Source organism: Spermophilus citellus (assembly GCF_964194105.1).
Source record: "Spermophilus citellus genome assembly, chromosome: 3".
Lineage (NCBI taxonomy): Eukaryota > Metazoa > Chordata > Mammalia > Rodentia > Sciuridae > Spermophilus > Spermophilus citellus.
Window position 1 is genome coordinate 124,926,789 of NC_138184.1, and position 14,445 is coordinate 124,941,233.

Sequence of the window (14,445 nt, forward strand, 5' to 3'; positions counted from 1 at the left end):
AAAGTAACATAAACCCCAAAAGGCAGAAGAGAGGGCAGGGATACAGCGTGAGGGTGGTGTGCAGGCTGGGCTGAGGGACAGCACTCTGGGGCAGAGAGGCAGGCCAAGATTTTAGAGGACTACTGCGATGTTTGCAAAGTAACTGAAAGCTAAATCGATCTCCAAACAGAATTGTGAATATGTTCTGCTGTCCTTGAAGCATTTATTCCACCTTTTAATTTCCTCCTGAGAGATTAAATGAAATAAACATCTTTTTCTTTTCTCTACTAACTGGTCTTTCTTTGATGCCCCGTTGGGCCAAGTTTGGATCGTGTGAGACCCCAGGTTATTTCAATTTCCCCAAACACAGATGTATTTTATATCCTGCGTGTTTCATTAAAGGAAAGAGAAATCAAAACATCACCACTAAAGCCCTAGATAAATAAATTACTTTGTTTTTCAAGAGAAGACTAAAGTGAAGCAACATAATTAATTTTCTATTAATTCTTCCATACTGAGACCATTAATAGTTATTCAGTCTCAAGCTAATTACCAATATGACTAATGGGCCAAATGTGTCATCACAAATTAGAAAACATATTGCAGATACTGCATTCTTGTCTAGATGTCTGTATTTATTACTTTAAAAATACACTTCTAGCATTCAATGTACCATTATGTTTTTTATCGCTTGCCTCATTTATTCTATCCAGAATTGTAAATTCCTTGAGACCAGGGCCATATTCTTTATTAATCTCAGTTCTTGTGGCAGTAGTTTATTTATAGCCATTCTTCAATAATTAAAATTTCAGAAAAATAAGAGTGAAAGAACTGTTTGTGAAGAAAGGCATACTTTGTCAAGGTTTTATATGAAAGTCATCTCTATATTATTTTCAAATACTACAAAAATTATCTTTAAAGTAATTCATGCACTGATATACTGAGCTTTTTGTTTTAAATGTTTTTAAATTTTTAATTGACACCTAATAAATGCACATATTTATGATGTATGATGTCATATTTAGTACGTGTATACAATGTATAATGATCAGATCAGGACAATTATTATATCCATCATCTAAAACATTTATTGTTTCTTTGTGTTGTGAACAATCAAAATACTCTATTGGCTATTTTGAAATATTCAATTAATTATTGTTAATCATAACATTGGAAGTTATTCTTTGTACCCAACTTCACCCTGTACCCATTGACCATCCTCTTTCCTCCCTCCTCTCCACCCTTCCTAGGCTTGGTTACCTTTATTCTACTCTCTACTTCTATGATATGGAATCTACATAGGTTTCAATCAGTGGATTAATGGATAAATAAAATGTGGTGTATGTATACCCTATGGAATATTATTCAGCAACCTTTATGGAAATAGAGGACATTGCATTGAAGTGAAATAAGTCAGGCAGAAACAGACAATTGCCACACATTCTCATTTACATGTGTACTGACCTTGTAAGTCTCTTATTTAAAAAGAAATATGTAATTAATTTTCGTATGTAAAAGTTTTCCCTAAAAGTACATAATGGTTAACATATAATTCATACTTAGTTGCTACTTCATTCTTTTTTTAGCTTTGGGTTTTATTAAGTGAACTGAATGCTATTATTTTTTTTTTTTTTAAGTTGTAGATGGACACAATACATTTATTTTATTTATTTATTTTTATGTGGTATTCAGGATTGAACCCAGTGCCTCACACATGGCAGGCAAGTGCTCTACCATTGAGCCACAACCCCAACCTCTGAAAGCTATTAATTTTTGACATAATACAAATCATGTGTCTATGAAGTAGAGATAGAGGCAGTTAGGAATCTTATGTCATGGCATTTTCAGTAACCTACTCATTAGGCTAACATTCTTTTCATGTAATATAAATTTCTAACATTAAATACCAAACTTGAAGGGAAAGGGTCCTTCCAGGTTATGGTATTGCTGGCTGGAAACTTTACTTTTGCAGAGGGCACATGATACTTACAGATCTAGGTTTAAGTCAGCACAGAGAGGATCCTGATCTCTAAACTTCCGTAAGAGCACATGGGTGAGGTCCATATTGTCATTCCCACTGCTATTTGTGGTAAGACAGGGGAGATAAAATGGAATTGTTAGTGGCTCCCAACAGAAAGCAAAGAATCACATTCTGATATAAAAATGTACCCTAGTCAAGCTGATCCAAGCAAATGAGCCCTAGTTTCTCAGATAAAACTATTTTTCTAGTGTTTTTATGGTAAGACCCAAACGAGCAAAAATAAAATTGAGAAATTTCTTCAAAGCACATCCTTGCCACCACAGACATGCATTTTTATATACTTGTATCCACACTGTATTATTTTCTCATTTTTTGCTTAATTTTATAATGTAACCATTTTTCACACTTTGCGTGGATTTAAAAACAAACTTTAAAGGCTGTATAATATTACATTATGTTAATATATTAAAATGCATAACACTGTTCTCTTAATGTTGGCACTCTGGTTTGGGCTGATTATTTGTCCTATTACAGAGCCCCACAATAAAACCACTTCTATGTTTCAACCTTTTGTTTCTATCTGTGAACTATAGTGAACTGCATTTTCTTAGCAAGAGGTCTTCAGCACAGAATCCTATGCGGCTTTAAGTAAACTTTGAGTTTTGGTATTTATTTTGCTGGTGTAAGTCTCAAAAGTCAATAAAGAGCTCAAGCAGCATTACCAAAACCAAGGTCACCAACTTTGACTTGCTTTACTGAAAAGACCATCAGCAAAAAGACATTCATGTAGCTTTGGGGGAGATGTAGAAACAAATGCTATATTAAACTTTATACATCAACTTTAAGAAAATTCTTGAAGAAGAAATGTGGAGAAAAAGATGTTTCACACAACTTTAAATTTGACTCATTGGGAATGGGGATCATTACAAACAATTAAAATTCTAAATTATAATATTTATGAAAGAACATAGATTTATTACTCTCCAGAACTTATACTATGTAACTTACAAATTATTTTTGAATGCACATTTTTAGGAGCACTCATCCCCAAAAGAAAGAAGAATGATGTATAATTAACACTATTGATAGCATATATAAACAGTGCCCCAAATCACTTGGGAAAGAATTGGTGTATAAATTTAAAAATGTTTAGTGGTTTCTTCCAAATAATCTATAATATTGATTTATTTTAAGAAAGACGAAACTTAAAGGAGACCTCAATCACAAATTTTTGTCATTTGTTGATTTTGTTCATGGACAATGCAAAGTGGACTCTTCAGACTAAGGGGATCAGTGGGTAGGAGGAGGTGAGGTTTCAAGGGGAGACACTGATTATTGACATTGACCAAATTATGTGAAGTGCATGTATGAATATGTCACAATGAGTTGCCTTATTCTGTATAATTATTACGTACTAATTTTTTTAATAATTGCCACTTAATTATATTTCTGAATTGCTATAAGCATTAAATGTAGGGAGGTCTAAGTTAATTAGACTTATTGCACCACTGTGTCCCACAGTGCAAGCCAAGAATGAGAAGAAACTTCCTTATTTGTGCCATGGGAACTCACATAGATTTGAGGACTTTCTAGATTTCCAGTTTCCCTAATTCCTTCCTTGCTTTCTCTAATGTACAAATTTGATATTCTCCCTGCTCAAAATTTATCATATGATCCAGCTATCCCACTTGTGCATATATATCTAAAGAAAATGACGTCAGCATAGCAAAGATATATCTGCAAGCCCATATTATTGCAGCATCATTCACAATAGCTAAGATATGGAATCAACCTAGGTGCCAATAACAGATGAACAGATAAAGGAAATGTAGTATCTATACACAGCCGAATAGTATTTAGCCCTAAAGAAAAATAACATCATCTCATTTGTAGCAAAACAGATGGATCTGGAGGTCATTATTAATGAGATAAGCCAGACACAGAAAGACAAGCTCTGAATATATTCTCTCATATGTGGACACTAAAACAGTCAACATTAAAGTAGAATAGTGATTACTAAAGGTTATGAAGGGTATGGGGGAATGATGGATAAAGGGAGTCTCAATTTATTTAGTGTACCCTGCACCCATGTGTTAAAATATACCACATAGAACTTCATTAATATCATAGATATGCGTGTCATCGAAACTAAAATAATTTATATATAAAATTTATCAACATCTCCTTTTTTTAAACTTTATTTTATTATATTTTATTTATGTGGTGCTGGGGTTGAACCCAGGGCTCCACATGTATTAGGCAAGCACTTTATCACAGAACCACAACCCGGGCCCCTCCATGTCTCCTCTTCATTTGTGAGCCTGGAAACAGTGTTGAACCCTTCCACATGGTGTTTGCCCTCCACAGTCTTCAGGCTTGGATACCCCAGGCCTATTCCTAGAAGGCAGCACCCAATTGCAACCACTTTGATCACGTGGATTTGCTTTCTAAGTTCCAATCCTTTCAAGTCACTCTTCTAAGCTTCCTGGTTACATGACCAGAAACCATCGCTAGCCCAGAAGCCTCAGCTCCAACTGTTCCCGCTGTGACTCCCAGCCTCATCCCTGCCTCCTTCCCAATAGCCCCAACCTGCCTGCACTCTCTCCCTCCTTCCCAGTAGCCCTGATGCACATCTTTACTGGACTTTAATGGTAGCCCTCTTGTTACTGAAACAAAACAACCCTGGAAAAGAAGGGCTTGGTACTTAGGACAGGAGCTGGACCTCAGTATGTTCTCAGAGATAGTTTGTTCAACACATTGTGACATATCATTAATATACGGAAATTATTGACCAAATCAGTCATCCTGTCTGAATATTTAATTTCCCTATATCTGGCTTTCCCTGAACTCTTACCATTTAAACAGGAACAAAATTTGCTGGAAGAGAAACTAAAACTCATTGGACCAAGTAAGAATGGTATTTCTGCTGAGGACAATGTCATTTTCAGAACATTAACAATATATAAACCCAGAATGAAAACACCTCTGTAGCTCCTAAATCCAGAAGGCAATAATTATTTATAGGAAACCACCATGTTCCCTGCTGTATAAGATACAGTAAATGTCTTAAAATATTTAGGTGGTTTACAACTGGCCTGATATGATTCCCTATTTCTGTGGTCCAAAATAAACAATGATGAAGCAGCCTGAAATGAACAACAAAGCTTTGCCCCATAAGTTGGCAGTGCACCCTCTGGACAAACATCCTTCAGTTGTCTAACACGTGAGAAAACACTTCCACAGGACAGGGACACACTCTCCACTGAAATGGAGCCCATATAAAAGGAAATGTCATTTGTGACATCTCTGGACTATTCTCCTATGACCCATCATCCAAGAACAAATAGAAAAGTTAAAACCTTCTTTCTGAAAGAAAAACATTTGATCCCTAAACTGGTTCCTTTGTATGATTACAAAAAAAAAAAAAAAAAAACATGTATAAAAGTTATGCTTTACTTTTTATTGCTCTTTGCTTAGGTCTAGAGATCACCATTTAAAGAAAACAACAAAAATTGGCTTTAAAGTATTTCATTTGCCATAAAATTCAAATACGGGCTCCTAAATTCTCTCTCTCTTTGGTTGCCTTCAAGCTCTTGCCTACTTGAAGTAAATCTCAGTGTTTGAAGCACTGGACATCTGTCTTTATCAGATTCTAGGGATTGAAAATTACTCCTTCCTGAGGTCATTCATAAATGGGGACATAATTTATTGATTTCTGAGGTAGGTCATAAGGGGGGTCACTTTCCCTCTCCAAATCGTTATTTCTCAACATTTGATGTACATCTTGGTGACCCAGTGAGCTTAGCAGACAGAGCAAATGCATACTGCTGAGCACCATCCCAAAGGGCCCTCCTGATTAATGAAAGTGCTAATGCTTCTGATGCAGATAGGATTAAACTGACTTGGCAAGTTCTAGGGTTTCTAGAAGATAGTAACCCATGCCCTTTCTCCTTTCCTCTCCCTACTCTCAACTCCAACCTTTCTCTCTCTCCTGATCCCAGCAGCTTCTGATATTGGCAACCATCAGGTTCCAAGTGGGGTCTTAGGCTCTGTGGGAGTTACCCCAGGCAAAGCTGGTTCAGAGTCTTCTTCCCTGTAGACCAGGAAACCTATGAACACAGGTTGAAGCCAGGAGCAAAATGGTCAGGGGCAAGGATAAGCAAGTACCCTTGGGGGAAGGGTGGCTTGGGGACTGCAAATTCCCAGGTAACAGACCTCTGTCTTCTCTGATTATTTGGAGGGGGTCAATACTTTCTATTCCTGAATTAACAAGAGCACAAATAGCAGAAAGTTCTGCTACCTGCCCTGGGGGAAGCAGGAATGTACTGACAGTCATCTGCAGCTCAATAGAGGTAGAAGGTTCTTTGGCGCCATCTCTTTGGGAACTACTATAGTCAATAAATGAAACCCTTATCTGATCAAACAGCAAGGACAATCACATATCCCAGGAGTCAGAGGAAAACTCAAAAAATGCAGACTAACAAAGGAGTCACTAAAGGGATATACAACCAACCAACCAGACAAACCAAAAGCAATAGAACAGTAACAAGATCACATGCCTACACAGGAAAGACTTCCTGAAAATATTATTGAAGAAGTTAACTAAGAGGATGATCCTTGTTTAGATACAAATAGTAACACTGGAGAAATATCACAAACAGATAGTCAAAAAGAAAAGGTAAAGAAATCTTGAAGCGGGGTACAGTGGCATATGACAGTAACCCCAGCAGCTAAGAGGGCCCTAAGCAACTTAATGAAAGCCCATCTCAAAATAAAAAAAGATAAATAGGGCTGGAAATGTGGCTCAGTGGGTAAGTTTCCCCGGGTTCAATTTCTGATACAAAAGAAAAAAAAAAAAAACTTTGAGGAAAGATAAAGAACTTGAAAAATGGATCTGGAAGATCCTAACATGAGATCTTAACATGAGCCACTGTGCCCCGCTTCAAGATTTCTTTACCTTTTCTTTTTGACTATCTGTTTGTAGTATTTCTCCAGTGTTACTATTTGTATCTAATAGGAACTCAAAAAAAAAAAAAAAAAAAAAAGAGGGGTGAAGAAATGTTTAAAATTATAAAAGAAGAAAATTATCCAGAACTCAAAAATATTAAATCTTCAAGTTGGCTGAGAAAATAAATTAGAAAATAAAAAATCTCCACTCTAAAAATAAAGAACAAATTATTGCAGACTTAAAAGTTGCCTACAAGAAAAAGAAAATCAAATGGACTGCTCCATGTCAGATTCCATGCCTGAAAGCTATAAGAATTATCCCAATTATATCATTTCCCAGAGTTTAAAATGTTCTTAATGCTTTTCTTCATTTTGTTTACAAAACAAAGAATCTTCTACTTAGAATGCCTCTGTCATCTGCAGGAAATATGAAGACTTACTGGATTACTCTTCACATTTACTCACACTTCTTCCTCTAGCAAGTAAGAGAAAAGAAACTTTCTCTCTGACTTGCCTAAGAAACACATATTTACATTTGAAGATTGAGTTCAGGTGCAAAAACCTTTAAAAACAAAAGAAAACAAAAACAAAACAAAACAAAAAACCTCTTCCTGCAACTTAGATATAACCCCCAAACCAAATATCTACCCATCTCATGACTTTTCTAAGATTTTCCCCTATGTTTGTAAGATTATTCTCTCTACTGATTGCCGACTTTCTGAGGGTATGATTTGTGCCTTGTATACTGCTATTGTCTCAGAGGATTGAGTGTGTTCCCCAAGTTTCACATGCTGGGAGCTTGGTCACTAGTTTGACTGTGTTTCAGTGGGGAGAGCTTCAGGAGGTGGGTCCTATTGGAAGAAAATTGGATCATGGGGCTCCATCCTCAGAAGGTATTATTGCTGTTCTTTTAGGACTAGATTAGTTCTTAAGAGTATGGGTTATGACAAGAGAGCTGCAGCTAAATCTGGGGAGAAGCCAACTGAACAGAGGCAGAAGTGATCAGTGATCAAGGTTCCCCTTTTGTTTTCTAATCCCATGTTTATGAATCTATACCCCAAAAGCCCCAACTATCTTGTGTAAATTACCTGGATGGCAAAACCTGGACTCCTCTAAATTTATCGCCAGCAAACCCTGACCTATACTGACCTGGAGAGGTTTACAGTCTTTTTTTTTTTTTGTACAGAAAAAACCATGGAGCCACATTCCCAGGTCTTTTTTTTTTTTTTTTTTTTTTTTTTTACTTAGAGACAGGGTCTCACTGAGATGCTTCATGTCTTGCTGAGTTGCTTAAAGCCTTACTAAGTTGCTGAAGCTGGCTTTAAACTCACAGTCCTCTTGCCTCATCCTCCTGAGCCACTGGGATTATAGGCATGTTTCACCACTCCCAGCCTCATTTATGGTCTTGAACCTCATTTTGCGTAAGTCATACAGTTCCCTGCAGATAGGTATGTCCTGTTATGGGTCATTTTTCTTAAAGTAACTATGGAAGATTTTGTGAAATGTCCAATTTATATATTTTTCTAAAATCCTAAAAATTCTGAAACATATCTGGCCCTCCTACTTACTGCTAAGGGCTTGGAGTAGGGTCAGTGACTAATGTCCTTTTTTTTTTTTTTTTTTACAAAGATGCTTGTCTGTATAGATAGGGAGGAGTCATCGATATGGAGGTTGGGAGCCAGTCCTGCCCCATCAGTCCTAGGTATCTGCTTTGACACAACCCTAAAAAGAGCAGGGGCTTCTCAACAGCTATCCCTGTGAACTCTGATCTCAGAAATAATAAAAGCATTCACATTAGAATTTTGGGTGTGTGTGCTGCTGGGGATCAAAGCCAGGTACTTGAACATGCTAAGCAAGACTTCTGCCACCAAATGACTCCTACTGCCCCTCATATAAATATTTTTATTTGAGATTCTTAAAAATATCAAAGCTAATGCTATTTTTCTTAGTCAGCTCAGGTTAATATAGCAAAGTACCATAAGCTGGGTAGCTTCTAAACAACAAAAGTTTATTTCTCACAGTCCTAGAAACTGGAGAAATCAGGGGTCCAGCATGGTTGAGTTCACCCCAGGGCCCTTTTCTGAGTTAGAGATGATTATCTTCTTAATATGACAGAGAACTGTCAAACAAAATTTTGGGTGACCATGAATTTTGACTGGGCATCTGCACTGGGCCCAACGTACCAAATTAACATAAAATTCAATTGCAGGAATTGAACTTTGGTTGGTTGCAGGAGGCACTGCAACTGATTGATCAAGCTTTAACCAATTGATTGATCTAGTAGACTATAGCAAAGTACGTTGTTTTCTATGCCTCATTTCCATTTTTCTGTAAATGCTTTGTGATGGTAGTTAGTTGAAGTTCTCAGAACCTGCTGTGGTTCTAGGAGCTGCCCAATTCATGAATCACTTCTGCTTTGCTTTGCTTTAAAAACAAACAAACAAACAAACAAACAAAACCTACCAAATTTAATTGTTTTAAGGATTCCTTAAAAGTATCCTCATATGGAGGAAAGAATGCAAGCTACTTTCCTAGTGTCTCCTTCCAAGGACACTAATCCTACTTATAATGGCTCATCCACCTAAACTAGTCACCATCCAAAGAACCCATCTCTAAGTACTATCATGTTGAAAGTTGAATTTCCACAAAAAAAAAAAAAAAAAAAAAATTAGGGAGAAACACAAACATTCAGTCTATGACACTATTCATAGTCTGTCTTTATTCACAATGTGTCCATAATTTTGAAATAAAAAAGTTTCTTACCTGAAAAAGTAAGTTTCCAAACTCTCATAGTGGCCAGGTGTCAGTTTGAGGGGAGGGTATTCGGTGGCCAGAGGTTGCACTATGAACAGGCCCATGGCCAAGGCCACAAAAAGGACAGGCAGCAGCAGGTCTGAGACTGTGCTTTTCCAGGCTCTCAGTGTGTGGAGCAGCCTCTTCCTCAGGAGGGCAGCTACCTGTGCGAGAAGCAGCTGGTGACCTCGCATAGGTGCATGCAGGGTCCATGCAGGTGGGGTCCTCACAGGAGAGTCACCTGCAGGGGCACAAAGTTAGCAGTGAGTCAGACATGGATGGACATGGCTCCCATGATCTGCCTGGTTCTAATGATTCTCTTCATTTGTCCTCTAGGTGATCCGTGGGCCTATCCTTGGGCCTAAATAAGAGCAGGTTACTATATCAAAAGGACAACAGGAGGCCTTTGCATACCCATGTCCTGGAAAGTTAGCATACCAGCTGTTTCAGCTTTAAACACAGGGTGAAGTGCTGCTGTGGGTTCACTCTGTTCTTTTTCCTGAAGGTGAAGGAGTACATGCAAATGGAAGAGAAGACAGGGCCTGGCCTAAAGCCTGGGGTCTAGGGGGTTTCTGAGGAATCAAAGACAAAAGAATTGGAAGAGGTTCTTGAACTCCCAGACATTGAGTTTCCTGGGGAGTGGGGGTACAGGGAGGCTCTCTCCTTATTAGAGCTCCCCTCCTTCTACCATTCTATTCGTCTGCTGTTGATGAAGTCTTTCTTGAGAAAGTCCTGGGTAATAGATAATGAGCTAGTCCAATTTTGGAGAACCACATCACTGCCTTCCCTCAGTTCTACCATGTCCTTCCTTCCCACTCAGAGAGGAGCTAATCAGCTCTCAAGGCAGGGCCTCTCCTCCAGCTACAGCCCTCTGAGTCCACTGGATCTCAGCAATCCTGTCCCTTCCTCCCTTTTTTCCTGTATGGAATCAAGCAACTCTGAAAAGTCTTCAGAGATCATAAAAGCCAACAAGTAAAATTCTAAAGGATAGAGTGAGTTATGCACCATTGATCTATGGGTCCCTCAAGATGGACCACTTGAAGATTACACACACACACACAGACACACACACACAAATTCTATACACATATACACATGCTCCAATTGAGGCTAAAGATTCCAAGCAAAACACACACACACACACACACACACACACACACACACACACACACAGGAAAAAAATGTTGAAGATGAGCAATCAGCAGCAAAATGTGAGCCAGATCCAGGACTGTGACCTTAAAACAACATCTCATGGGCTCATCAGCTCTGTCAATGGTTTTCCCCAGTGATTCCCTCTAAGATACTCCAGAAAATCTAATACAGAGTATTTCACAAGAAAAGTGGTCTTCTGAAAGAACAGATGTCCTACTGATTATACTGCCCATAAACATCACAGTGAAATGCAATTAATACAAGAATATCTGAATAGTTCTTTTTTAAAGAAACTGCACCATTTTGAAACATAAATTATTTGTAACAGTTTTACAAGAGAGCAGCTGGAGATGAAAAATGCACATCTGAACCTATTCCTTCATTGGCCTAAACTATATAATGGGCCTTGGACTATTTGGTTTCTGTCCTCAAAAATGCCTAGCAGAGCAGTTAATATAAAAATGTAACAACACAGTGGAATCAAGTGAGCAAACTTAAGTTAGTACCAGGAGGCAAGTTTCCATGATTCAAGGCAAAAAGGAGAAAGCAAGCACAGCCCTGAAAACAGGTAGGTGAGATCATCCTTTCTAATCCCATAGGAGTTTGCAGGCAGTCAGGAAAATGTGTACGTTTCAAGATCAAACAGAAGTGAATAAGCATGGGGTATTCTGTGAGTAACTGAGAGGGAGCAGAATGTGGCACCGACGCATGGGGAGTGTCAGGATATGAAGGTGAAAGGTCATCAGAGTCCAAGTCTTGAAGAACCTTTACAGCCCCTTGCACCTGGCTGAAGAGGCCCGAGCCCAGGAGTCACCTCATTAGACTTGTGTTTTACAACACAGAGTCTCACTTCACTCCATAAAAGTCAGAGCTACAACGAATGATTTTTAAATCAGGCTACATACCATATTCAACTGGAAATTCTTTTAGCATGCTGATTTCTAGGCCCCACTTCTAAAATATTTGATTCTCCAAAGACTAGAGATAAGAATGTGCTTTTTAGTAATTTCCCAGGGGATTCTGATGCTCAGCTGGGCTGTGGAACCACTGATTCAATGAATTATCAATGATGATTCTTATGAAGCTCTTATGAAGCAGTTATTAAGTCAGTTTATAGAGAGATTTTAGTGCTAGAAAAGGTATATTATTAAGCTAAATGGGAACCTTTCATTTATGTATATCATTCTTGATATTTTTATGGGATTATAATGCTGGATAACAACCAATTCATGTTATGTATTCAGATTTACTAGGATAATTATGAGAGTTATCTGGTTCAAGTTAAAATAATTGACATGTTTTGGGGTTGCCCATTTTCTGGATTTATTAAAGTAATTATTGAGATAACAGTGTGATGTCTTCACTGCCTTTTGACTAAGAAGTTTTCCCCTATAAAGCAACATGCCTTATTCTGTTCAGAATCAAGAGGAATTGGAAGGTCCCTGGTGGGTCCTGTGATACCTCACTACTACAAAGTCATCACCTGTTAGAGGGTACAACCCACAACTTAGCTCTAATGTAGCATCTCTTGATTTTGACCTCTAACTACGCACACTTGACCACTGTTATAGTTGGGATATGAGATGTTCCCCCACAGTTTCTGTGTTAATGCAGAAATATCCAGAGGTCAAATGATTGGGTTGTGAGAGCCATAACCTAATCAGTACATCCCAGTTTGAATGGACCAACTGGGCGGTGACTATAGGCAGGTGCACCATGGCTGCAGGAGATGGGTGAAGTGTGTCCTAGAAGGGTTCACCTTCTCAGTAGCCACTTCCTCTCTTTCTCTGTTTCTGGTCACAATGAGAGGAGAACTGTTTCTCCACCATGCCCTTCTGCCACCTCACATGGTCCTACCTCACATGGTCAGCAGACCATGGACTGAATCTCTGAAACCATGAGCCAATAAACTTTCCCTCCTATTTTTTTTTCAGGTATTTTGATCTTAGAATGAAAAGTGAACTAATACAGCTCAGCCCACCTAGCAGTCTGCCAAAGTATACACCTTCTCATAGGAGAGTGTGCCCAGCAAGCAAAAGGTAGTAAATATCTATTCATGTATTGGAAAGAAACTATTGGATATCTACTCAGCAAATTTGCCCTTATGATGGAATGGGCATGGAGACAGAGACAGAGAATGATGGTTCATGTTTCCACTGACCTCACTCATCATGAACAGATAAAGGAAGTTCTATCCACATTGACCTAGATGTGAATCCAATCTTAGTCTCCAACATACTGTGTGACTTCTGGAAAACTACTTAACCTCTTTGAATGTCATCTCCTCAGTTGTAAAAGAGACTTATAATATTTTCCCTCTGGATAGTGAGGATTGTTATTAGAACATTTATTAAACTACCAAAACAGGCATAATATTGACTTTCAGTCATAGTAAATGTTCATCAGACAGCCTCAATAAGTCTGTGGAGAAAGGTATGTCATATATTAAAAAAGAATAAATTGTCTCCACCTTCTCATATATGTTAATTGGGTATAAATGAGAAAAAATAAGACTGAGATAGTTTATGGTTATGAATTCACCACCAATCAAATATTCATGGCTAAACTTATAAAAGTATTCGCATGAATAATTTAACAGACAAAAATTAAAATGCTGGACCAAATTGTTATGAATTGTCTTATTTGACTTATGAGTACAATTATATTCAAGGACTCTAGTTACATCCACAATTATGCATCCCCATTAACTCCGACCATCAAATTACTTAAGGGATGTGTCCAAAGTTGTGTTTTTATTTCCTTCTCTTATCTTTTTTTTCCCCTTCCTATCTACCTACCTACCTACTTACTTTTCTTTTTGTTTTTATTTTTTGGTCAAGTGGCCACAGTTTTTCAAACCTTAACATCGCATGACTTACTAGGCACCTCAGAATACAATATACACATTATCAAGTTCACCAAAATGTTCCTAAATATTTTAAAATGAAGCATTACCAACATAATATTTTCATGTAGATAAAAATAAGATGAATACTCCAAAAGAAAAGCAGACACAAAGAACACAAAACATGTAGTTCATAAAACATCTATAAAGTAGCCAGCATGTGAACATTGTAGAATAAGGAAAGAATTGGGCTTTCTCACTCATCCATATAGTAAATATTATATTATTGAGGATTCACAGAAGTAGGTCTTATGCACTGCTGGCGGGTAAAGAGATCTCTATAGTCATTTATGGGAAACAGATATGGACCTCCTTTAATCTGCTTAATTTCAAGCCATCAGTTATATTAACTTTTTTTCAATTTTAGTTTTAGTTATCACTGGACCTTTATTTTATTTATTTATATGTGGTGCTGAGAATCGAACCCATTGCCTCACACATGCTAGGTGAGCACTCTGCCACTGAACCACAATCCCAGCCCCCTGTATTATTTTTAAAAAAAAAACATAAATGCATGAAATATTTAAAGCAAAGTGACTTGTTTTATCTTACAGAAAATAGTCAAATCCATGGAAATTAATCAAACAAGTTACAGTATAGTTTGAGGATCCCTGATCCAAAATATTGAGAACAAAATATTTCAGATTTACAGTTTTTTTCAAATTTTGGGGTATTCATTTATACATGA

At 37.6% G+C, this 14,445-nt stretch overlaps 1 protein-coding gene across 1 annotated transcript in view; it reads right to left on the bottom strand.

Annotated features, from left to right (window-relative positions):
- Nucleotides 1–14,445, bottom strand: part of ABCA13 (ATP binding cassette subfamily A member 13) — a gene marked incomplete at both ends in the record, with an annotated part of 438,366 nt that overhangs the window by 160,829 nt on the left and 263,092 nt on the right. Inside the window, 2 exons of the mRNA XM_081283275.1 lie at nt 1,970–2,059; nt 9,671–9,941. Of these exons, the coding sequence (XP_081139401.1) occupies nt 1,970–2,059; nt 9,671–9,941 (361 nt within the window). The remainder of the gene's footprint in view (nt 1–1,969; nt 2,060–9,670; nt 9,942–14,445) is intronic.